This window comes from Rhopilema esculentum, chromosome 19 (genome assembly GCF_057945365.1).
Source record: "Rhopilema esculentum isolate cy_ngs chromosome 19, ASM5794536v1, whole genome shotgun sequence".
NCBI lineage: Eukaryota > Metazoa > Cnidaria > Scyphozoa > Rhizostomeae > Rhizostomatidae > Rhopilema > Rhopilema esculentum.
In genome coordinates, this window is record NC_142833.1 from 5,626,649 (window position 1) to 5,651,007 (window position 24,359).

Consider the following 24,359-nt stretch of genomic DNA (forward strand, 5'->3'; position numbering starts at 1 on the left):
ATGCGTCTAAGAAGCAGAGACTTGGACGTTCAAGGCCTTGATTCTGAAATGCAAGAAGTTGACTCCATGCATAATACATTAGAACACGAATCTTTGACGGGAGAACACAGAAGAGATCGAAGTGACAAAGGAAATATTCTCCTACTCGTTTTTCTGTATGTTTTACAAGGAATACCTTTGGGCCTCGCTGGGAGCATGCCGATGGTTTTACAAAACAAAAGGATCTCCTACAAGCAACAGGCAGTCTTCAGCTTTGTATTTTGGCCATTCAGCTTGAAGCTTCTTTGGGCCCCTATTGTTGATTCTATATACCTCAAGTCGTTTGGGAGGAGAAAAACATGGCTAGTCCCAACACAGTATTTAATTGGGTTGTTTATGCTAGCACTCTCGCTGGTTAGTGGATACCTTGTAATTTAAATAGTATACAATACTTGTTAATGTATAATATAGATGACATATTTTTCAGTCATTTTAAGTATAAATTGAGTCTCAATCAAATGGAGACTCAGTAGTTGGAAAATAATGTTTGATTCAACTGACTAGTATGGTTGTCTCAGTATAAAAAGAAAGAAGATTCTAGTATGTTATCAAAGCAAATAAAAAAAAAAATAAAAAAAATAAATCAATCAGTGTTTCATGCCAGCTGTTTAGAGCTGACAAATCTCTAAGGTGCAATTGGCTATTGGTGGCACAGTGGTTAGGATTGCAGACTACAGGATGCCTCAATGGTTTGATTCCATGGCATGGCAAAACTTGCAATCAGGGTTAGGGATGTTGCCAGCTCTCTTCAATTCCAGGCATAGGAATCACAAGGTGTGGTCATATTGAGAACTCTGCTCTAAAAGAACAGCCTCTAGGTGTTCTCAAAACTACCTTTGGGTAGTAACAAATGCAAAAACAAATTATTGGGTTTGTGATTGAAGTTTGGAGTCACTATCCAACCTCTTTGTCCCTATTTGATGTTGTTAAATTGTATTTTAAACTAAGTATCGCCTCGTGTGTTATATTTTGTGATATTTATCAAAATTGTTCCCCTGTTCTTATTTTTTAGAGAGTTCATAGCTACTTGGATTCTGAAATCCCACAAGTCACAATTTTGACTGCATTATTCTTTGCCCTCAATTTTCTTGCTGCAACTCAAGATATCGCTGTTGATGGCTGGGCATTAACAATGCTCTCAAAGGAAAACAGAGGCTATGCTTCAACTTGCAATACTGTTGGTCAAACTGCTGGATATTTCATCGGGAATGTGGTATTCCTGGCACTCAATTCACCAAGTTTTAGTAACCAATATTTAAGATCAGTTCCTGCAGAAGTTGGTGTTGTTACATTACCACAGTTTCTTTGGTTTTGGGGAATGGTTTTTCTTGTGACAACAACTCTAGTAGCTATTTTCAAAAAAGAAAAAGATTCAACCCAGGGAAATGAAGAGCTCAATGTTTTTGAGACATACTACACCTTGCTAAAAATAATTAAGCTTCCTGCAGTTATTCAGTTTGTGATTGTTCTATTGACAGTAAGGGTAAGATTTTGAGCATTTTTTGACTTCTTTTTTGCCTTAACTGTTTCAATCTTATGTTTTAGCACCACAGCTAGATGACATCTTGCAGTAAGGACCATTAAAAACTAGCGTTTTGACTACAATATTGGTTATTGTTAATCACCAAGCACTTTAATAAATGGAATTTTATATACACTATGTACATCTGCTGGATTTTAAACAGCCATTTTTGGTTATGTGTACAGTTGAATCAACAGTCTTCCATAGATATGACATCAACAAGCTGTCTGAGCTAAGTGGCCGAAAATCCTAAAGTCTACAATGTGTATTTACTTTTCTTCTGCATCTGATATTTTGTTGCCAGCTTATAAAAATAATTAAATATAATAACAAGTTTTTTAATAATTAGATATGTAAATAAAGTATTTAAAATCCCACCTCTGGCTAAAAGTTTAAGGATTTTATGCATTTTAAACAGATAGGATTTGCTGCTACAGATTCTGTCACTGGCCTGAAACTGATTGAAGCTGGTGTTGCAAAAGAAACTCTCGCAATGTTGGCAGTTCCTCTTGTTCCTATACAAATTTTTCTTCCTCTTTTAATCAGCAAATATACAGCAGGTATGATCCTTAAATGTTGTAAATGTACTTGAGGTCCTGGAGTAGATATTTAATATCATTGTATAAATATACCAGTGAGAGTCCTTCCAGATGGAAATACACTTTTCATAGTATCAATTCACTTTATGAAGCAAATTAGTTTTAAGTTGGTTAGTTACCTTATTGTTCTTTATTCTTCACTTTTGAAGTTCTTAGAAAACAACATAAAATGGCAAGTTTAATTTTTATCACCAATTATTAACTTGTTTACATATTTATTTTTGTTTGGAACTCTGGTTTTACTAATCTCTCATTCTGTTTTATCATAATTGTAATCAAACAAGCATATATTGTTATTGATTACTAGCTAAGGATGGCATGAACCTAAGTGCCCAAATGTACTTCTATTTACTAAGTCATGTCTTAATTGCTTCCACTATATTTCTATAGTTTTGACATGGCATGAAATAGCAGAAACATAGCATATTGATGTACTTTTCATCAGGCATTCAGAATATAATATGTCAGATAATGATTGAAAGTAAGCTAAAAAATTTGTATCCAGGTGTGGATCGAAAGTAAGGTGAAAAGATTTGATTGGTTCTCTGTTTTTTACTAATCAGCTACTGCTAACATTTCAAAAATTCTTAAAATAGATTTTTATGATGTCATCACTTCGGTACTCTATATCAAGTCAACTCATTGTTGTTCCTAAATTCAACATTTGCATTTTGCTTAAAAATAATATGCAACTGAATGCTTTACAATGAAGCTTGTGCATTGTGGTGCTTGCTTTTCAGGTCCACGCCCCCTTGATGCATACAAAAAAGCAATACCTTTTAGATTGGCTTTTGGCATCATGTTTGCTCTACTGGTCCAGTGGACTCGTAATGTCCGTGATCCGGGTGTTGAATCTTTCCCAATCTACTATTACATAGTTATTTTATCAGCATATGGACTACATCAGGTATGTTTAGGCCATAAAACATTAATTTTGTTGTGTAATTTACTTAAAAAATCTTTCAATATTTTAACAAAACATCTTATTTTATGTGACAAATTTTGTAAATAAATTCCATTTACTTTTGACAGATTATGAATACACAATTAATTCAAGAATAACTAATTTTTCTTGAATGGAATACTAAAAAATAACTTGATTGAACTGTAAAAGAAATCTGGACCAGATCATAATACTTTCTCTTTCTTTGAAAATCATACAATCACTATATCTTGATAAATAGCAAGGGTTTTATAGGGGTAAGGGTATGGGGGACAACTATCCATATATATTGTATTTATCAGGAAATGCAATTTAAATAAGGAACCATTTTCTTGATATAACTGACATAATGCTATATAAAAGAGGACTGAAGATAAATTTTTCTCACAATCTACAACTTCCCTCACACCAATTCACTGCACCCATGTGAATAAGACTAAGTGGATTGATTAGAAAAGCAAACATGTTCTACATCACGTAAAGTAAATAGACCAATAAAGAATCTCAAAGATTTGACAAGTTATGATTCACATTGAATATATTTAGCAGATAATATATCAGATATCAGGTATATTTGATGAGAAGTATTGTTTATTGAAGAAGTATCATTAAATAAAGTTATGAAACTTTGAAAACTTAATACTATTATTATGCAGTCTACTTATATGACATCCCATAACGTTTTAGATTTCATTATACACCATGTTTGTCAGTGGCATGGCATTCCATGCAAAAATAAGTGATCCACTGATTGGAGGGACATACATGACGTTGTTAAACACAGTCTCAAACCTCGGTGGAGTGTGGCCCTCCTCTTTATCACTGTGGGCTGTTGATGGTTTAACATGGAAAACATGTACTGGTGTTGCTGGTAATATCCCATGTAATACTGCAGACGAGAACAAGGTACAAATTGATTTGTTAATAAGAGCCTTTCATGATGCCCATCTCTTAACACATATCTATGTAGTCTGTAACTCTATGAATTTAAGGTTGTAACTCTCAGGTTAAGTACAAACTTTTAAACTAGCTTATACCAGGTATTTACTGTCATGCAGTGTATCACAAGCAGGCCTTGCAAGGAGAGGCATTCTGCGAGCTTATTGATCAAGCACAATCGAGCACCTAGAAAGTTGAAAGTACCAGTTTTTGAAGCACCTGCTTTTTGCACGTCACAAGGTCTGATCAATGCTTTCCTTATTTCTAATAATCTGATGGGTGTTATTCAAAAATCTTTTTAAGACTTTATACTTTCTCACATGAACCATTTTAATTACAATTTGATCATTTATTAAAGAAAGCACTTGAACAAAATTTAACTTTCCTTAAAAATTTTTAAGTTTGATTATAGCAGTGAGTTGAAATCAGGAAAAAATATTGCTAATCCAAAATAATTTTTTGTCCTAAAACTCTTTTACTTAAATAAGCAAAGGAATTCTTATGATAACATTTATCTGCTAATTCGTGAATATGCAAGGTTTAAATACCATACAATTCATACAATGAATGTATTTAGAGAGTTGGAATGACAAATGATAAATTCATGTGTTCATTGATTAAAAATCCTTTTCATTATTTTAGAATTTATTATATTGTTTCATATAATACATTTTACAGTTTATAAGAAGATGCTGTCTTCATCTTTTAGATCTGCATGGATAATGGTGGAGTTTGTAGTATATCAATTGATGGATACTATATTGAAACTGGGATTTGTGTTGTCCTTGGTATATTGTGGCTACTTTGGAAAAGAAAAACCCTTGTTAATCTACAGAATTTGAAAGAAGATGCTTGGAAGGTATCAAATAATGCAAAAAAGAGCAATACATGACGACTTCACTTCTTAGACACAAATAAATTATGCCAAAAATGTTTATTTTTCAATGATATCATTTTGAAGTTTTATTTATTCGACTGCAAGATGCTTAGTTAGTTTGAATAAAAGTTCCTCTGTTGGTTGAAAATCTTTTTTTTATATTTTCTACAAGGGTAGCAGAATTTTTGTTCTAATAATGCCGTGGAATTTTTGAAACAAAATTAGGTCTGAATGTATTTGTATGCATTTGCTCTTTAAAACACAATTTGAAACATATGTTCCAAAACAAGTATTTATGAAACAATACATGAGTGCTTAGAATTTAAAAGATGTTCACGTAAAAGGAGCATTGAATTTTGATTTTTCTTTATTCATTTTCCCAAACAAATACATATCTGCATTGATATAGACAATGTCCTTGTTTCAATTGGATGTTTGATTGTCAACAACTACAACCAGTAACATTTAATTGATAAATATATCAACATCATAGATGCAGAAAAGTGGCAAAAAATCAAAATTACCAATAGCAATCACAATGATCCATTTGCAAGGTCATTTTCCAAGTTTGCTTTTGAGCCTGTCTGACATCCTGGGCAGGTGTGCAAAGTTTCATGAATAAATAGATCACAGTCCATGCAGAATATTTGCTCACAATTGGAACATTCATAAACCTGTAATAAAGCAAATTGCTTATGACAGAAATATTAAGCTATGGTTACCGCTATAATGGCAACATATATAGTAATGTACTGAAATGATGACATCACAAAAATATGTTTCTAGAATTTTTCAATTTTGACCATATATCACAAAAGAGCATTATGTGATACCTCTAATTGTTAAAATCAGTTTTTGTGTTACAAATTGGCTGAGATATGGCCACATAAAAACAGGCTCTTTCCCCATTAAACCTTTTGTAATTAAATCCTTGTTCATAACTTTGTGAACCAGGCCAGCATAACAGTTATCTGTTAGCAAACCTGAAATTTATCATGGGCCATATCTCACCCAATTTTAAATATATCTAACTGATTCTGCATGTTAAGAGGTATTTAATGCCATACTTTCAGATAATGTGGTCAAACTTAAGAAATTCTGAAAATAAATTTTTGATGACGTCACACTTCGGTACTTACTGAGCATCAGACTTGAAAACGAAAACAAAACGAAAGCTGTCGCGTATTCAGAGTGCGTCCATCTTTTCTTTAGACAACACCCTTAAGCTTTTGGAATCTACTCTAGAACGCAATAAGAATTAGGCAGGTTTAGATGTGGTACTTATGTTTTGTGCTCTTCAAAACGGCGCTATATTGATGGTTGTATAATTCCCTCTAAAATCGTCATAAGGCTTAACTTATACCATACTAACATAGTTTTGCTAAAACGATTATCTATATAAAAAAGACTTTCAAAACAAATCCGCAATTTAGAATAAAAATTCCATAGACCAGGCTGGAAAACTTGCATATGCTCGCAGCGACGCTAGACTTCTTGTGCTCGCACCTCGCACCTCTAGTGACCCAAAATATCAAGAAATTCATATATCATACTATAGTTCAATGTCTATATGGGCATCGTTGCTCGCAGCTCAAATGCTTCCGCTCGCAGGTCGCAGCTGATAATGTGCCGTTGGTCGCATTGACGCGTCTGCATAATCATACATGTTTTTCAACCTGGACCGTAGAGCGAGTGGGAAAATTTTTGCAGCCAGGGCAAGATCAAAAAAATTGTGCTAAGTTACAAGCATAAACAAAATATGATTCAAAATATGTTTTGTGAACGAATATTCTTCAGTCAATGAAGAAGCAGCCCCCGGTTATTTTGATAATTGTACAATTTTGTGAAATGCCTATAGAGATATTTGTGAAATGCAAAACAACTTAGATAACATTTTAGAGGAAAAACTTTCTGCAAGAAAACAAAATATTGGTCACATTTGCTGTTTTATGGTAAATTTCCATCCACAATAAGGCACACTTTGATGGACTTTTGAATCAAATGCATCGCGCAAAGAGTTGATCAATCAGTATTAAAGAAAGACTGACTCAAAATTGCGATTTGCTGATAATTTTCTTGTATTTGTTTTATCAGGATTTGCTATTGAAAATTTTGCCCCGAAAAATCCTAAATTCTTTAAAATAATCTTTCAAGGCATCTATCTTAGTTGATACAACTAAGTAAAGGACAAAGGTATAGAAACCAAAATAAACATTATCCCCACTAAATTCCAAAACCTCCACAGTCAATTAAAAGAAAGTGTCATTAAAATACTTTTTTACTTACTGTTGCATCAGTATGAAATCTTTGGCAGCCTTTACAATTTCTAAAAATTGAAAAGAAAAAGAACACCATACCCACGTGGACATCAACCATTACCTGATTACTATATTAACGATAGAATTCACAGTCTTCGTAATCTATTCATTTATCTAGCTTTCCCCTTTGCACTAAAACTTTTCACATGTGTTGCATCAAAATACCGTAAAAGCTCTTTTAACCCCCCCCCCCGGGGGCTTATTTTATTTTTCAGTCCTAGAGATGGGCTTAATAGAGGAGGGGGGGTTAAAGAAAGGGGGCCTAGATAAAGATTTAACGTTATACAAGAACAAATTTGATAGGTAAAACCAACCACACTATGCCTTTGCAAACACACTGAACGAAGTCTTCATCCGATTAGAGTGTTTGTAGATGAACTTCGCAGCTTTATAAAGAATAATTCCAGTTCATATATATATGTATATTCCAACGAAGAGCACTTTACACTAGCTGAGGCTGAAGTACTGTAAATGTGATTTTGAAAAATGTTGTGAAACTTCCTTAAAATATTCCATCTCAAAAATGGGGAATTTTTTGCCATCTAGGGATGCTTTGTCAGCGAATTTCTAAACTTTTTGGCAAATAAAGGTTGATACACTAACTATATTGGCAAATGAGGTCTGAAACTCCTCTTGAGCACAATAGCTATCGATTGCACTGCTTCACCCAATAAATTTAAGTACAAATTAAGAACAGTCCTGCCTCAAAGTTTTGGAAAAAATAAGAACAGCAAGCCTGAACTTCAATTTAATGGTTTTCACAAAAAGGGAGTGTAAATGCTATGTTTCCGCTCTTCCGTGCTATTTTCAAATTTGGCGGTGCGAGATCCTTTTTTGGATGTATACATTCATGTATACACTCTTTTTTTTATAAGAACAATTTTATAAGAACACGAGCCTCAAAACTGGTCAAAAGTTAAGAACAAATTAAGAACAAGCTGAGGCTGAGCTTCTGCAAAATGCAATTTTGAACAACGTTTTTTCTCAAAATCGAGGATTTTTAGAGATGTGTGGGTGCTTTTTCGGTGAATATTCAAATTTGTTAGTAAATTAAGGCTGTCTCACTCACTTTGTTGGGAAATGAGGCCTGAACACCTCCTTAAAGCGAAAAAGCTAGCAATAGCACTGCTTACACCCTCTTAATTCAAGAACAAATTAAGAACAATCCAGCCTCAGATTTTCGAGAAAATTAAGAACAGTCAGCCTGAACTTGAATTTATTGGTTCTTATAAAAAAAAGAGTGTATAGAATATTCGTTCATAATATGAAATCATAGAATCACAAACCCTAAATTTTGTATTGCCTTAGCTTCGAGCTCTTTGAACGCTCTTAATGGAAACAGATGTTGATAAGACTTTGCCAGATGTGGAGCAGACACTAACGTTAGGCCTAAAAAATGAAGAAGATACTGATGTAATGAAAGTAACGAGAAATGGTAAAAAATTTTTTTATCCAAACTCGACAGCTACATCCTGTTTTTATTTGAAAAAGTCTCAAATGTAAAGTAGGAAAGAACTTAAAAAGAGAAAACATTACAGGCACCGCGAAGCGTTGAGAAAAGTGGGGGGGGGGGCTAAAACCGTATAAAAAGGGGCTTTTCTGGTAGTTTGATACTGAATATTTGGCATTTTTTGCAAATAGTGGGGACTAAAGCCCCCCCCCTGCTCCGCGGTGCCTGCATTAAAGGAATAAGCACACAAAAAGAAGACTTTCCTGGGTATCCATTTGACTCAGCCGAGGATGTACAGACAGGAAGGTTCAGGGGTTTTAACCCTCCCTTTTAATACCAATACTAACCCTTAATCAATTCTTCCCATGTAGAATATTGTTGAGAGCGCCAACCTTGTCCTTTTATTAGCACTAAACCTATAATCTCAATAATAAAAAACTGAGTCAAATAATTTTTATCTTGATTTTACCTAAAACGCATCATGGTACTCTCCGAAGGTCGTACAACTTCTTTGAATACATCACTATTTCTGCATCAAACAAAGCGTTTTGTTTAGGGGTACCAGGGGACCACCTGATGAAATAATTTGTCAACTTCCACTGTTTGCTGTTTGTATGAAACTTTACATTTAGAGGCGAAGCAAGAACAATCTCAAAGGGGGTAAAACTTCAACAAATTTGCCAAAGAAATGGGTGTAACGTGGATGTGGACAACGAAATATTTAAAATCCTTCAACCTAGAAGCCAGGAAGCTTTCATGAATTAAGACACGTCTTCCAGAATAATTAAAAAATGGGTTTTATTAGGACCTTGAAATGATACTCATCGAAAGTTGGTTTGTCGTGGGTTTAAAAATTAAATGACATAAAATTCCCAAAAATAGGGACATCTCATACGATGATCATTAACTCCATCGAAGAAGTGATTATGTTTCTATTTTCAAAATGACCCCTAAATTTAGGCCAAATTGTCCGTAAATTTCACTAAGCGATCGACAAGATTCTCACAAATTTTTAAATCGAAAATGTCCTTTCTCCTTTCCAAATGGTAACTGAATAGGTTGCAACCAAACTATATGCCTTAGTTGCAGAAGGGAACGCAGATTTCCCCGCACACTTCTCGTCAGACAAATCCTAGTTTGTGTTTGATTTTTGCTTTGTTTGTTTTTTGTGATATCATTTTAAATCGAATATAGTTTAAAGTTACAATACAGTAACTTGTCTTATTCGATTACTTAAAAAATATACAAATAAAATAAACAATTTTTAACAGTTTTTAAATACAAATTCACAATAAAATCATTAAGTTTACCATACATTGATGTACAGGTTGCCCCGTCCCATGTTTTCGGTTCTTTGGCCTCTTTTGAGGTGACAACCTCTGAAATGTATGACTGGAATGCCACGTTCCAACACTCCTGATATTCGATGGGAAATATTTGAATTTCCTCAAGGTATTTTTAGTTTGCGTATATATTATGCATCATAAAGTTTCTCTTTGTTTTCATTGTACAAAAGTCTATCTCTGATGAGTATCTTATTAATTTTGGAACAGTTTACATTGCAGTAGTATTCGATACTTTGATATTTTCCTTTATAAATCGACCTTTCTTTTCCTAATGTTTAATTGAATTCTCATAGCTTTTGTACATGTCTTAGTGGATCAATTGTGACGTAATTTTCCTAGGTGAATTCCTGGTTATTTGGACAAGGCCCCCGATTACGTTGACAGGGGGTTAGGGGGTCATGCCCCCTCTCTCGTTTCTGCAAAATCCTGTAGTTTTGCCCTTGCCCCTCCTCTACATCCAAACTTTGCAACTGCAGTCAGAGCCCCTGGTGGATGTTTTATGTTTTCGTTTCCCTCTGTTTCTTTTTTAGTTAAATTCAACTGAATTTTTTATAGGAAATTAAATGTTATATTCTGTTTACTACTTTTCGCTGTTATTGATACAACTTCAAAATGTATTTTCTCTCTACTGAAACTTCATTCATTCTGAGCTTGCATCGAATTTGACGCTTCGGGAACCTCTAAAACCGCGACCCACCGATAGCTCAGTTGGTAGAGCGGAGGACTGTAGAGTCAATTCAACCATGATATCCTTAGGTCGCTGGTTCGAATCCGGCTCGGTGGACACTTTTTCCATCGTCAATTTTTTCTTTTCCTTATTTGGAAAAGTTTGTTTGCGTAAAAGTTATATTTCGCAGCATGAAGCATTTAGATTAAATTCAAATCATCCAATAAAATACTGGAGAGCCTATGGAATAGTCTAAATCATTTCAAAATAAAAACTATCCCATTTTTCGACACCATGGTGGTTTTTAAAAGGGTAATTCTGTCATCTGAGAACTTAAGACACTTTTAATAATCGATACAGTTAATCATAATATTTTAGTTTAAAGTATCAAGGAATATGTCACGCTTGGTTGTTACTATGAACGGTGAGAACTCGACAGAACTTGATATTAATTATGGTGTTTTAACTTTGAATGTTTAACTTTGTGTTATATTAATGTTTGTATTTTAAGTTTGAAAATTTGGTATATTGTAATTAATATTTATTTTTGATGATAAAATATTTTGATATATAAAGTACTAATACTAATATATCGTACTAATATAAAGTACTAATATATCTAGATATATAAAGGAATATTAATATAAATCTTTATACAAGTATATAACCTAAAAACAAATGAAGAAATGCTGAAACGAGATTTTTACTAAATACCTAGGCGTATTAATTGATGATAAACATAATAAGCAAACCACTTTTTAAACTCCTTTATTAATCCATGATATCTCAAAAAGAAAACTACCATCACCATCTAGTGTAATAATATGGAACGATACTCCAAAAAATATTGACTGCCCCTTCTTAAAAGATTTTTGGAAAACGTGTCAAGCAAATGCTAATGAAGCGTTACTAGCTTATCCCAGGACCGCCGAGAGGTGTAAAGGGGGCGAATTGCCCCCAGGGCCTCAAGGTCTAGGGGGCCTCATCAAGTAATGAATTCCATATCAAGAATTGAATTGATCAAGCGTAGCGAAAGTATGCCTAAAAATATGATATGATATGATATGATATGACATGACATGACATGACATGACATGACATGACATGTCATGACATGACATGACATGACATGACATGACATGACATAATATGATATGATATGATTGATATGATATGACATGACATGACATGACATGACATGACATGACATGATATGATATGATATGATTGATATGATTGATATGACATGACATGACATGACATGACATGACATGACATGACATGACATGACATGACATGACATGACATGATATGATATGATTGATATGACATGACATGACATGACATGACATGACATGACATGACATGTGAGCCCCCGTAGCGCCCTGACAAACGGTTTCTCACCACATATTCTACACTCCATTGGCAGCTCACAATACTTGCTTTGACACTAAAAACAGAGAAAACAAAAATACATGCTAGATAACGTAATGAAATATAAAGTAACGGAAAACATCATAACTTTATAAACTGAATCCATTTCTTAGTTTTTGACAAGCTGTACCTCTATTTTTGTATGGTTTCAAACAAACCCTTACATCCGCCATGTTCATGCAAACCCTTTCAATCTAGAAACCTATTCCTCAAAGTTTGGGTCTGCAAGTAGGACTTGAATCTGAAATCATTCTAATACCTAAAAGTGGTCGAAATTGTGAACTTGAAAAACTTCCCGTGAAGCCCTCCTTTCATTATTTCCATCTAAAAAAGTCAGTCCTTTTATCCTAACTTTGCTATGTCTTTGTTGCTGCCTGACCTAAGCTATAATGTTATCAAATGAACTGGTAAGAAAAGACGCATGAAAAGATTTGACAGTAATAAATCGATATTAATGGATTCAAATCGATATAAAATGTCCGATCCTTTGAACTTCAAACCGTCAACTCGAAGTTTTCGAAGCAAAAATCAATTTGTGTGCGGTTCTAAAAGAACTTTGTAGTTAGAAATTGTAGAACCGTGAGTTTTACACAAAGGATATATATCAGAAGTAAATGGGTGGATTGACTTACCTGTGGACAAAAGTATCCGGTTGTGCTCAAGGAGCATTCGGACTGATTGTCAATATGGCTGCAATAAGAAAGGGGGGGGGTTAAAACTACAGGTCAAAGAACATATGACAATTAACAAGATAATGAAGAATGCAAGAGTTGGAGGATATAAATTTCTCTGAGGTGGCTACAAAATGTGAAACTCCAAAGCCTAAACATATGCCACACATCATTCGATATTGTTTGAGAATTTTAGAGCGTTAAAGAGTATGTTTGAACACCCTGTCGCGCGATATTCGTGTTGAGTCAATAGTCGAGCGTAGTGTTGCATATGGATAAACAGGGCTTTATTTCGACGAAACTCTAATGTGGCATTAACCATGTTGCTAGTTACCACTGATATCAAAGTGCTCTGAATAATATTACATGGCATGATATTTATTACTACATGGCATGATATTTAATATTACATGGCCATTTTGTTTAATTGTAGCTCTGTCATACAAAATTCGCTATTGACTTACCAAGAGCAAAGTGAAAGTGGACCATCCGACCTGTGTGTGGGAAAACCTAGAAAACAGGATTTACTTTAAGTTTATCTTTGAAAATTGTGTAGAAATGAGCTTTCTGGGCATTATTTTTACCATGACCTGGCTTATCCAAGTCGCAAACTTTGATCAGAAAAACCCACTTTACTATCGAGTCAATATGGACAAAACAGATGCAAACCATTAAATATGATTTTTGATTTGATTGGAAAATTTCATTAAGCCACTGTGACTCTTTTTGGTTCTTTAGAAATAAATTAAAAGCAAGATGACCAAAATTAATTATTGAAAGATGCACCTACCGGGAGGCATTAATCTGATCAATATTAGGAAGATTGGACATATAATTTGACTTAACTGGATAAAATCAGCCATATGACTGGATAATATCAGCCATATAACTGGATAATATCAGCCATATAACTGGATAATATCAGCCATATAACTGGATAATATCAGCCATATAACTAGCATTTATCAGCCATACAACTGGATAATACCAGCCATATAACTAGATAAAATGATGCACTCGTGAAAAGGGTATATTTTCCTTTTCAAAGAAACAAAATACACTATCAACTTATGCAATATTTGAGATGATAATTATTAGAAAATGACTTTGAGCTACAGAAAAAGTTTTGGGTTGGTTAGTCGCAAACAAAGCCAATAAAAAGCGAAAATAACTATGGTGAAAAACTTCTTCTCAAAATTTTTTTTCAACAATTCTTTTCAAATTTTGTTTCATTCCTGTCGATTTCAGTTACAATCAAAAGACATTAATAGGATCATATCATCGACAAACAAACACCAGACAAGTTACACAACGAGTTCATCATGGCTGGAACTGTATTATGCAAAAATTATAAATGAATATATGATTATACCATGTTATGGTAAACTATAAATGATTATACCATGTTATGGTAAACTATAAATGATTATACCATGTTAACATAAATTGTGAGACAAAGGTTGGGCCAACAATGTTAACTTAACCAGTATTAGAAACTTACGAAAAGTGATCTGAAAGTTTACAATTAAGTAAGAATATAACATAAATATGAATGTAAAACCACATACCCATTCTTATTAAGGAAGCTGCAGTACTTTTCTACAATGCAAAGTAGTTCAAATTTAGGAAAAACATTTAGAAAATTTCAAGTTTTTTTTACAAAAATAGTGTGGCAGTCTCTTTCTTATCAAATTAAATGAACGGGTGATTTAATTTAGCATTTTCAATTATCGTTTTCTTCAATCTGCCCTGCTACTGTACTATAAGCACATGTTGAAACACAAAAATGATCCCAGATGAAATTTTAGTGAAAACCAGTGTAAAAACCACAAAAAGTATTATGACAACAAGATGGCTAATCTATCAAGGTAAGAAGGGATTTTCAAGATTTCGCACAGCTATCCTCATCTCAGAACCTCTGCGACAGAATTGAGCAAAAAATAATAATATTAGAAAGTTTAGCAATGGCTTAGCAAGGTGTTAAGACACTGCTTCCAGACGAAGATTTATAGTGTTAAACTATCTTTATTGACAAAAATACAAAATAACCTTGGCCTCTGGTGGACGAACTTTCTCCACAAGAAGATCTTGAAAATGCTTTTCATCAAGAATAACTCCATATTCGCCTGTGCAAGATAACATTGTTCATATCATCAATAAAATTAAAAACATATTAAGTTCATCTTCTAGCTTTTTGATGGAGAACACTGAAAGATAACCTTTGCGCCATAATAAACATCAAGAGGTTGCATAATCATGTAACAAGAAGAAATATATAATTCCAAAACTGGCCTTTTATCGATTAGCAGCAATTGATTAGCCATTATCAGTGAATATGCGTCGGAGATTACTTTCATTTAGTATATATTCTCGTACGGAAACGAGAAAATTTCTTTGTTAACCTACAGATCGCCACAAAAGTAAGGAAGAAAAAATGGATTAAGAAACTCTTTACCCAATAGCATTACGGCCATTTTTGTTGTTGCTGTTTGATATAAACGAATTAATGTTGATAAATCTAGTTAAAATTAGCTACTTTCTAATAAGTCTTCTTACCATAACTTTCAAAATTCCATATTTTCAAAGATAACGTTTATCTTAATTTGGATGACGTATCGATAAAACAACAGTAAACAGCTCAGGGCTGTTTCTAAATTGAACAGTGAGAGAGAGAGAGAGAGAGAGAGAGAGAGAGAGAGAGAGAGAGAGAGAGAGAGAGAGAGAGAGAGAGAGAGAGAGAGAGAGAGAGAGAGAGAGAGAGAACTCAATCCTGCCAAACACACCTTGACCAGTACCTTGTGTTTACAATTTTTTGTAGTACAGAGCTTGAAAATAGCTTTGAAAAAAGCAAACATTTCACAAAATATTAACTAAAAGCTTTTTCGTCTGACACTCCTCAGAGCATAAAATGTCAGAATAAGGGTCCGAAAGAACACGATGTAAAATATATACCGAGTTGTTGATCGAAAAGAGAAAATCTTCGAGCCATTACCTTGTGTTTCTTTGCAAATTTGCTTACAGATACGTATTTCAGCAGACAGTCCTATAATTGAGCATCGTATATCGCAACTTTTCAACGCCTGAAATGAAGATTCGATAGCCACGTGAATGAAACAAAAAACTGATTGCTTTAAAACGCTGTTTATGCCGTTAATCGTCGTTTTAGTTGGTATCCGATAGATTTGGTCACACGAGCTTTATAAGGCCGTGCTATATCTTAAAAAATCGAAATTATAACGGCTATGACATCAAAAAAAGAAAATGGAATAGTATCTTTGATGATTTGATGATGATTGGCGATGCTTCCAACAATTTGTTTTGAGGACTGAAAGGCTGTAGTAGAAGGAATGCTGGATGGACAGCAAACAAAAAAATTGCAGCCAAGAAGACGAAAAACAGGAATATCGCAAGCATAGAGAAGAAACAGAAATATGACGATTGGTGTTCTTGTATTTTGCTCCGGCAAATAGGGTTTCTTCAGATTGGCAAAATGGCATATCATTTTTTTTGTAAGAATCATTTGTGATAGTAACAACATCAGCTTTACTATCACAAATTACTATTACTATTCTTACATCATTTTCAAAATCACATCACTATAAAAATACTGACACATTGATGCTGCCATTGTACCTGATTTAAATACATTTTGACCTGTCTATAGTGATTGTCATAAAGGCCATTTTGTAGCTTTTCTTTACAGCAAAAAAATTCAAAACACAACAATGATCCTGTTACCAAAAGCACTCCCTTCTCTTTGGGAATGTGAGCCATTAACTGATTATTAATGGGATGGCGAAAGTTGTGACAGCTGTATTTATCTGCTATTACCTACCATTCGAATGAAGGTTTTAACAGAGAAACTGTTCTTATCGAGCAGTGTCCTGGTCTTCCTTCTCGATGTGAACATACCTCGTGAAATCTAAAACTGGAATTGCAGGGAGCTGGCAACTTCCCTTACTCTAAGTGGAAGTTTGGTCATGTCATTGACTCCAATCACTGACCCTTGAATCTGTTGTCCGCCAACCCAAAACCACTGAGCCATTCTCACACGTACCGGAAATCCTCGAATTAGCCCCCTAGGGGCTTATTTATTTTTGACATTTTTGGATGAGGGCTTATTCGAGGGAGGCTTATAAAATTTTTGTAGACATTAAGAAGATATTAATAAAGACCTCGTTTATTTTAGTAGGAATTTCTTTATGAGCATTTAATTAATTATTACCAAAAGTATGAATTTGTTGTGGTAATTCAATAAAACGCCATAGGCGACCTCAGATGGCAAAAATAAACAAATTGAGGGGTCCAATTTGAGAATTTACGGTAGCAGTGGGGGCTTATTCGAGAGGGGGGGCTTATTCGAGGGGGGAGGCTTATTCGAGGGGGGGCGTTTTCGAGAGGGGGGCCAATTCCAGCATTTACGGTAGCAGTGGGGGAATGTTCGAGGGGGGGCTTATTGACAATTTGCAGTTCTAGAGTGGGTGCTTATCCAAGGGGGGGGGGCAATTCGAGGATTTACGGTAACTGTAACAGCAAGGATGGCCAACCGCTAGATAATAACGCTATAGCCTAAGTTCTTAGCAGCCAGTAGCCCTTTCAACAAAATAGCATAAGAACCAGGCTACTAAATTAACCTTTAAAAAGCTAAGTTAATTTTGTATTTTATCCTTTATTCCTATACGTTTTAAGCTTTATCAAGGTGATGAATCCTGATGCAAAAAATGTTTTATCGTTGACATGATCCATGATCTATCTCACATTGAGCAGGACCACTGAATGCAACAAGTCATAGAAACTGTCAAGAAAATGATGTGAAAAATATATATATAGCTTTCAAAATTGGTTATTACCGCAATAGAATCATTTATGTCCCCTGGATCACAGGTTGTTAGGCATCCAAATATGATAAGAACTTCACGGCTTGCATGATTCGGAAGATGCCTTGAAAACAACGATAAACAAACAGATAACTATTCATGAAGGCTGACTATACTAATCCCCAATAAAGAAATAGCTACTTTTTCAAGAGACAGACTGTTATTAGATCTTGTTTGAAGGAGCAGCATTTCGATTTTGTAGCAGGGAGAGATGCTACCATCTATTGGTCAGGGTACCACTTGATGGAAAGAAGTAATGGCATAGCCACAACTCTCTGCTTACTATTTGTCATTATTGGACGTTGAAACTTTGAGGAGTGTTGGATGAGAAGTATTTCAGTATGCTATATTTCCATTTTTTAGTGTTATCTAAACCGTACTTTATAAAATTAACGACTAGCATAACCTGAAAAATAGATTTGTAGAATTGGAAAAAACATGATTATACTATTGCTATTAAAGATTTGCATTGCGAGACTTAGATATGAAAGAACTTTAAGCCTTACTTCAAAACCGCTAGTGCTGTGTCCAACGAATTTTGTAATGACGGTTCCCCAGAACAACCTTTGTTTACAACATTCTGTAAGGCTGTTATATGTAGTTTTGGGTTTCCTGGAAAAAGGATTGTATCGCAAACATAGCATGAAAATAAATGGAGTGGAGAGGGGGGGGGGCTAGAACCCCTGGAAATTTATCATGCCCTTTAAATTGGCAGGGACTCCTTCTTTCTACGGACTACTTGACAACGCTCTTTAGATATTTCATAAACTTAATACATTTTTCAGAAAAAAATTACGTGTGTAAAGCTTTTACAAAATTGAGATGTGGGCGCGATTGGAAGATTCTCCCCGCACACGGCAAGAAATGAAGACTTGTCTTTGAGTTCCCAACAAAGAGGCTACAAGCCAAATTAATGCTCCTTTGCAAGTCAATAGAAATATAGGTTTCGTGTAACTTTTATACTGTCAAAGCTTTACATTAAAACCTAAAAACCTACTGTTTAAAATATATATCTCTTTGCAATAGCTTAAGACAAGGGCTGTTTTCATAGATGCAGTCAAAAATTCTCTCTTGTGTTCTCTCTATCAAATTCGACACCTCGTAAAAATAGACAGAAAACAGTTATTGCTCGGTGTCATATTAACAGGGTGCGAAGCAGCTTGAAGGGGTTGATATTATATCTACAACTCAGTAAATGGGGGGGGGAGGGGTAACGGTTCCTGAAGCTATAGTTGAAGGAATCAGCTTCATGGAAACATTTGTTTATTGGAAGGCATGTTCCATAAAATGCTCAAGCTTTCTTACCCTGATACCCAATTATAAGATGGTTCATAATTCTGAAAACAATTTGTGATATTTTTCAAAAAACAGGAGGTAGCCCCCGTCCCTCCCCTCACGCGCATAAGCAAATTGAACACTTTGTCACCAGAGTCGAACTACTTATTAATAGTTATACTCTCCTCGCGCCCTCTCTGATAATAAATTACTTCTTAAAATTTTGGACTACGGCAGGGTGCAATCGAAATTGGTAACTACCTGAAGTGTCCAACGGGAATGATCGACAAATTTTATCACCAAAGTTTTATCAGGAAAGCACGAAGGGTATAATCTAGAGAAACATATGATAAAATAAAATAGAAAAAATTAAAACAACAGGCATACCGCTCAAATCTGTTATTTTTTCTGCTCTCTTGTTTTTCGTTATTATGATACCAAGCTACAATTTAAATTTAACATCATTATGAAAACCCGAAAAAACATCATAAAACTGAAACAAACTTATGAAAACCACCATGTTCATGCACATTCCCCATGTTATTTTGCTTGCTTCTTAATTCTAAAGGTTTTCAACAAAAAATGGATAATTAATGTAGGAATGTGATTGAAGAATTTTCTAACATTGTAACTAATGATTTGAAGTTAAGTAACGGATAATATTTACTTGGTTTATAAAGTTATGAACAGAGACTAAATTACAGTGATTTAAATGGAAAGAGCCTGTATGTAGCCGTATCTGGGCCAAGACGTAACGCCTTCCGCTGATTTTGCATATTTAGAAGTATTTCACGAAGCTCTTTCAGGTTATGGGATCCAACGTAGAAAATTTTAAAACTAGAGTTTTCAGTAATGCAGTTTTCAGTATGCCTCTTAATATTACATTGAGTGTTATAGAAAAAAATCAAATTAGGTGTAATCATACCTGAGAGATTGGATTTTGGTCAAAATATTCGACAATGAATTTCTCTAGAAGCTGAAAAGAAAATTATACCAAATCTTTTAGTCAGAATCATCGAGTGATGAAAGGCAATTTTCTAATTAAAATTTCTGGTTTATTTCTAGTAAAGACTACCATACATAATGTTTTGCAAATACGCAAATAAAGAGTGTCTTAGCAAAATATCTTAATCAACTGGCTAACAGCAAGATTTGCACAAGAATTGCCTTCCTTCAGCAATGCATCTTTCTTCTCGCACACAATTGAAAAATTCTCAATATTTTGAAAAATGTTAATATTAACTTCCTTAAATTTGAGCAAATCCCCTTATCTTGGGCAAATTATATATTTTTAAAGAGAATATAACAATAGCATGTAGGAACATAAAAGTTTTCCAGTATATCATTCAATCTCATCTCTACTAACATTTCATTGCTCAGAAATTGGTAGATTTATGAGAAAAAATTAAAAAGGAAGCTTGCCTAATCCATCAATAATTTACATTTAAACAAATTTTGCCCTTGAACAAAACAGAAGTAACGGAGATCAACTGTTGAAATCCATCAAAAATACAGTAAAAGCTTCATGCAATTTCCATTTTTTAAAAATTAATATTTCTAGCAAACTATGTTTCCCTTGAAAGCTTGAATTTACAGATAGCACCTGCATAACTACTTGCTCCTTTAAGTTTTTTTAGGTAAGTGCATAGCTGAAACATTAATTATCAATAAACTCAGCCTCACCTTTTGAGTACATGCAATTCTTGAAGGTCTCAATAGGTCACTCTCTTTCATAGAGCTAGACATGTCCACAACAATGAATAGATGTCTCATCTGTAGAAAACAAAACTGCTTTAAAACTTTCCCCTCTATTGCTGCAGATACTCTACCAGGAGTGTAGAAGACAGGAGACATCTTAAACAATTTAATTATATGGGAAATCACAAAATAATTATTACAGGAAAATGCTGGTTGCCAGTTGCTCAGTTCGCAGAAAGACATTAACTTTGTTGCTTGAGGGCTTCAAGTTTGCTTTATGTGAAAACATTTGTAATGCTTTTGCTGAGTTAGCATTTGTAAAGTTTTTCTACACAAGGACTGTGTTGAAAGTGCCAAGGGTTGGGAAATTAGTTCCAAAGGGTTGGGAAAAGAGAAAATGTATATTCTGGATGAATTGCAAACAATAGGTTTTAATCATTGGAAGATATAATAGAGATCTATAGCATTTGTTGTGTAGGAAAATTAGCAAAAAGCACAACAAGAAAAACAATTTAAAAACTACAAATCTTTACCTGCATAAGAAAAAATGATCATGAAAAAAACAATAATTGTATTGACTTCTCTCAAAATTTAAAATGCAGCTTAAGTTAAGGCCTTAGTTATGTGATACAAGAGTGTTTCCATAATTTGATATATAGCAGCTTTGTAAACAGAAGATCATTTGCTATGCAAATTGTTCGAAGAAACGTTCAAGGCCACTTCGTAGATTGTTTAACTCTTGTTCATAATTTGTTGATATTTTGCTGATTCAATGGTTATTATTCAAAAGTTGAAGGGTTTTTCTAAATGTTTTGAGAATAATTAGACCTAGACTCCTTGAAGAAGGGACATTGGATATCTGGACAACAATCCATCGCAAGCCATAATATTTATGCTATATTTCTTTAAGCAAAGTGTATTTTATCTAATTTTGATCACAACTCTAGAATACCACAAAAGATTCATTTTCATCAGATTACATACTTTAGCCATGAGAAGGAGAGACAGTGAGAAAATGGAGCCTAATATGCTTTCTTGTAGACAGGGTCACCAAGAAAGGGGCCAAGGGACCAAATTGCTCCAAGACCTTGAGGTCTAGGGGTACTTATAAAGTAATGAATTCCATTACAAGAATAGTAAACACTTTGCTCCCAAGGGCCTTATTCTTGGGCTTTGCCCAAGGGCCCCCAAATCCTTTTGGTCTCCCTGCTTACAAACAGCATTAAATACTCACACAAGAAAAGTTTGAGAAGAAAGTAAAGAATCAATTGTAAGTAGGAAAAGAACAAAGTAAATAGAACTGAACAAGCATACCATCCCCAGTCTGACATTTCCTTTGCGGACAAGCAGCCTGAAATTAATTGTCTGACAATGGAAACAATGATGTGACAAGAGCTAATTTAAGAGTTTGTAGATTTTTAAAAAAAATCATAACTTATTCAGTTTTGCAAATACTAGACATTTTAACAAAGAGTCATATTTGTTTTTGTAAAATGCTTCAAAATATCTATACAATTGGTAAGTTAGTAAAGAATGTTTCTAAGTATGTAAATTTGCTTTTAAGTAACAAATTTGCAAAATTATCATTTAGTAAAATACCAAACACAAAGAAGGATATTACAATTTTGAAACTTGATGTTTGTAATGTTTTTAAACATGTAATCTAAACAAAACTATCAAAGCTACTTCTTATCATTGCTGAAACACCAGAAAGAAACAGAAACATGCTAAAAAGCTAACTTGAATAAATAAATAATAAAAGTATTACGAAATACATTTTCTTTCAGAAACAATATTTTCACACACATAGATTTTGAAATTTTGTTTTGTTGTGATTGTACATAAAAATAGCTCAAAATATTTTGCAAGACACAGCTTCAATTAGGCATAATATGTCTTTTTTACAACAAATACTACCAGGTGTACCTTTTTCGTTTTGCTTTTTGAATAATTTCATCAATTGTAGCTTGAAGTGACCCCTCATCATCTTCCTGTAAAACCTCCCTAGAACAGAAATAAACAAAATAATTTTCTAATATAAAAATATGTTTCAATAGAGACAACATCATGGTAAAATGATCTTCTAATATAAAAGTTTGTCTCAAATAAAATATTATGGTAAAAAGTATTTGTAAAATTATGACAACGAGCAGTACCAATTGTCAAAGAATATGAAAGACAATTGGAACAATTTTAAAACACAAAAATATACACAAAACACCCATTGTAGCTACATCAGCATAAAATTGTTTGTAACCTGATCATATGCAAAATGTAATTTATTATAACTTCCAGCCCCGAAAACTTGCCTTGCACCTGCCAGGTATCAACTGTGCACTTTTTAGCACCATCATAACATGCTCTTAACATGCAGGCTATACGCATTTGACACCAGCCACAATATTATTTTTTTCAATGTTCTGTTTACTGTATATACAATATGTTATGCTTTGTTTTACAATTTTGGCACAAATTGCTTCGTGAATTTTGAACTGTGACAAAAGATGCTAGTGTCAAAAAGGTGTCTATAATAGCTTGCCGGGGCTGCTTTGGTTATTGACATACCAATTGTGGCTTAAAAATTTGTGACTGAAATCAAAATATGTCTGTAAACTAAGCTTAATCAAACAGTCTTCTATACTTGGGGCTACATTTACAACAGACAGTTAACTGCAGTGCGAGATTATGCAGTGTGAGATGAAAAACCTTCTGTCTTGAACTGTTTTTGTTGGTCTTCAATAAGAAAGTAATGCTTGATTCTGTTGAGCAGCCATGTTCAACAATGACAATAAAGGACCACATTTCAAGTCATGTTTAAGCAATTGATTCAACTGGTCCTAGCCTATATATATTATATATAATAGAAACCCACACACAGACACAGGGGCCCACACACAGTGACCTCACTCAGGTCAGGTTCTGCAAATATAATAAAATTTTGAATTTTCAATATTGCATCGTGCTTTTATTATAGAGAAAGTAAAAATGAATAAGTTGGAAATATACCAAGTTTTTTCATATTCATTTAGCCATCTATAGCCTCCAGCCCCTTCTCCTTTATCATCATCCGCCATTTTGATCTCGTGTGCAGCAGGAAAACAAAATCCCCTTGCTTCCCTGTACAAATCACTTTATAAGTAGCAATGGCGTCTTCTTTAGTTTGTTGGCCGGTCTGGAACTGACTGGATGTGCCACGGAACAGGGTATCCCCCGATAGAAATCATGGGACAGGATATTAGAAATTGCATCAAAATTCTGGGACAAGGTATCAAAATTTGTAAAGAAGAAATATGTGAGGACTGATAACTCTGTTTGTTTCGGTCTACATTGCTAGTGGTAAATTCAGGTCATTTTTAAAGGATTTTTCAGTAGTAAGGCATTTCTAAAAAAGGGCCACGCCCACGACAAGAAATTGTGCTGCTTTAAATTTCAATATGCTTCCGTTTTCTCTAAAAAGTCCAGGTGTTGTTGCGACAGCTAAATTGGATGCTTCAGCCCCCCCCCTCCCCCCCTAGATTCGGGCAGCTGATTTTTTCGGGCAAAATTCGGGCAGGAGCCTTTAGTGATTAACATGATTGTCGAAGAAGTAAAAGAAAGCGGCTGTAATACTGTCATAATTGATGAATTATCTGACTTTTCTCAGCACGAATAAATGTCAGTCTGTGTCATTTCTGCACTGAATGGTGTCCGAAAGGAAGTTTTTG

General features: G+C 34.2%; 2 protein-coding genes and 1 non-coding gene across 5 annotated transcripts; 2 read left to right on the plus strand and 1 right to left on the minus strand.

Annotated features, from left to right (window-relative positions):
• On the plus strand, positions 1 to 5,067 carry LOC135688052 (acetyl-coenzyme A transporter 1). The gene is made up of 6 exons (XM_065204744.2): positions 1 to 393; positions 1,052 to 1,522; positions 1,980 to 2,121; positions 2,901 to 3,067; positions 3,791 to 4,009; positions 4,752 to 5,067. The coding sequence occupies exons 1-6, from the start codon at positions 1 to 3 to the stop codon at positions 4,932 to 4,934; spliced, it is 1,575 nt and encodes a 524-aa protein (XP_065060816.2). The 3' UTR covers positions 4,935 to 5,067.
• Positions 3,854 to 23,807, minus strand: LOC135688053 (general transcription factor IIH subunit 2). Of its 3 annotated transcripts, none has more exons than XM_065204747.2 (18): positions 23,662 to 23,807; positions 22,582 to 22,659; positions 21,970 to 22,006; positions 20,641 to 20,730; positions 19,883 to 19,933; positions 19,345 to 19,399; positions 18,189 to 18,294; positions 17,656 to 17,746; positions 15,798 to 15,885; positions 14,855 to 14,931; positions 14,374 to 14,404; positions 13,270 to 13,315; positions 12,767 to 12,824; positions 12,105 to 12,150; positions 8,524 to 8,626; positions 7,206 to 7,245; positions 5,444 to 5,593; positions 3,854 to 3,992 (listed from the first exon to the last, which is right to left on the minus strand). In XM_065204747.2, exons 1-17 carry the CDS (start codon positions 23,727 to 23,729, stop codon positions 5,453 to 5,455), a joined length of 1,206 nt encoding a protein of 401 aa, XP_065060819.1. In that variant the 5' UTR covers positions 23,730 to 23,807; the 3' UTR covers positions 3,854 to 3,992; positions 5,444 to 5,452. The 3 variants fall into 3 exon arrangements, with proteins under 3 accessions (XP_065060819.1, XP_065060818.1, XP_065060817.1); XM_065204746.2 differs by lacking the exon at positions 3,854 to 3,992 and adding an exon at positions 4,705 to 4,841; XM_065204745.2 differs by lacking the exon at positions 3,854 to 3,992 and adding an exon at positions 4,705 to 4,844.
• Trnay-gua (transfer RNA tyrosine (anticodon GUA)) lies at positions 10,727 to 10,817 on the plus strand. The gene is given in 2 exon segments: positions 10,727 to 10,763; positions 10,782 to 10,817. It is a non-coding gene; the product is annotated as a tRNA-Tyr (tRNA).
• Positions 23,808 to 24,359: the final 552 nt, after the last annotated feature.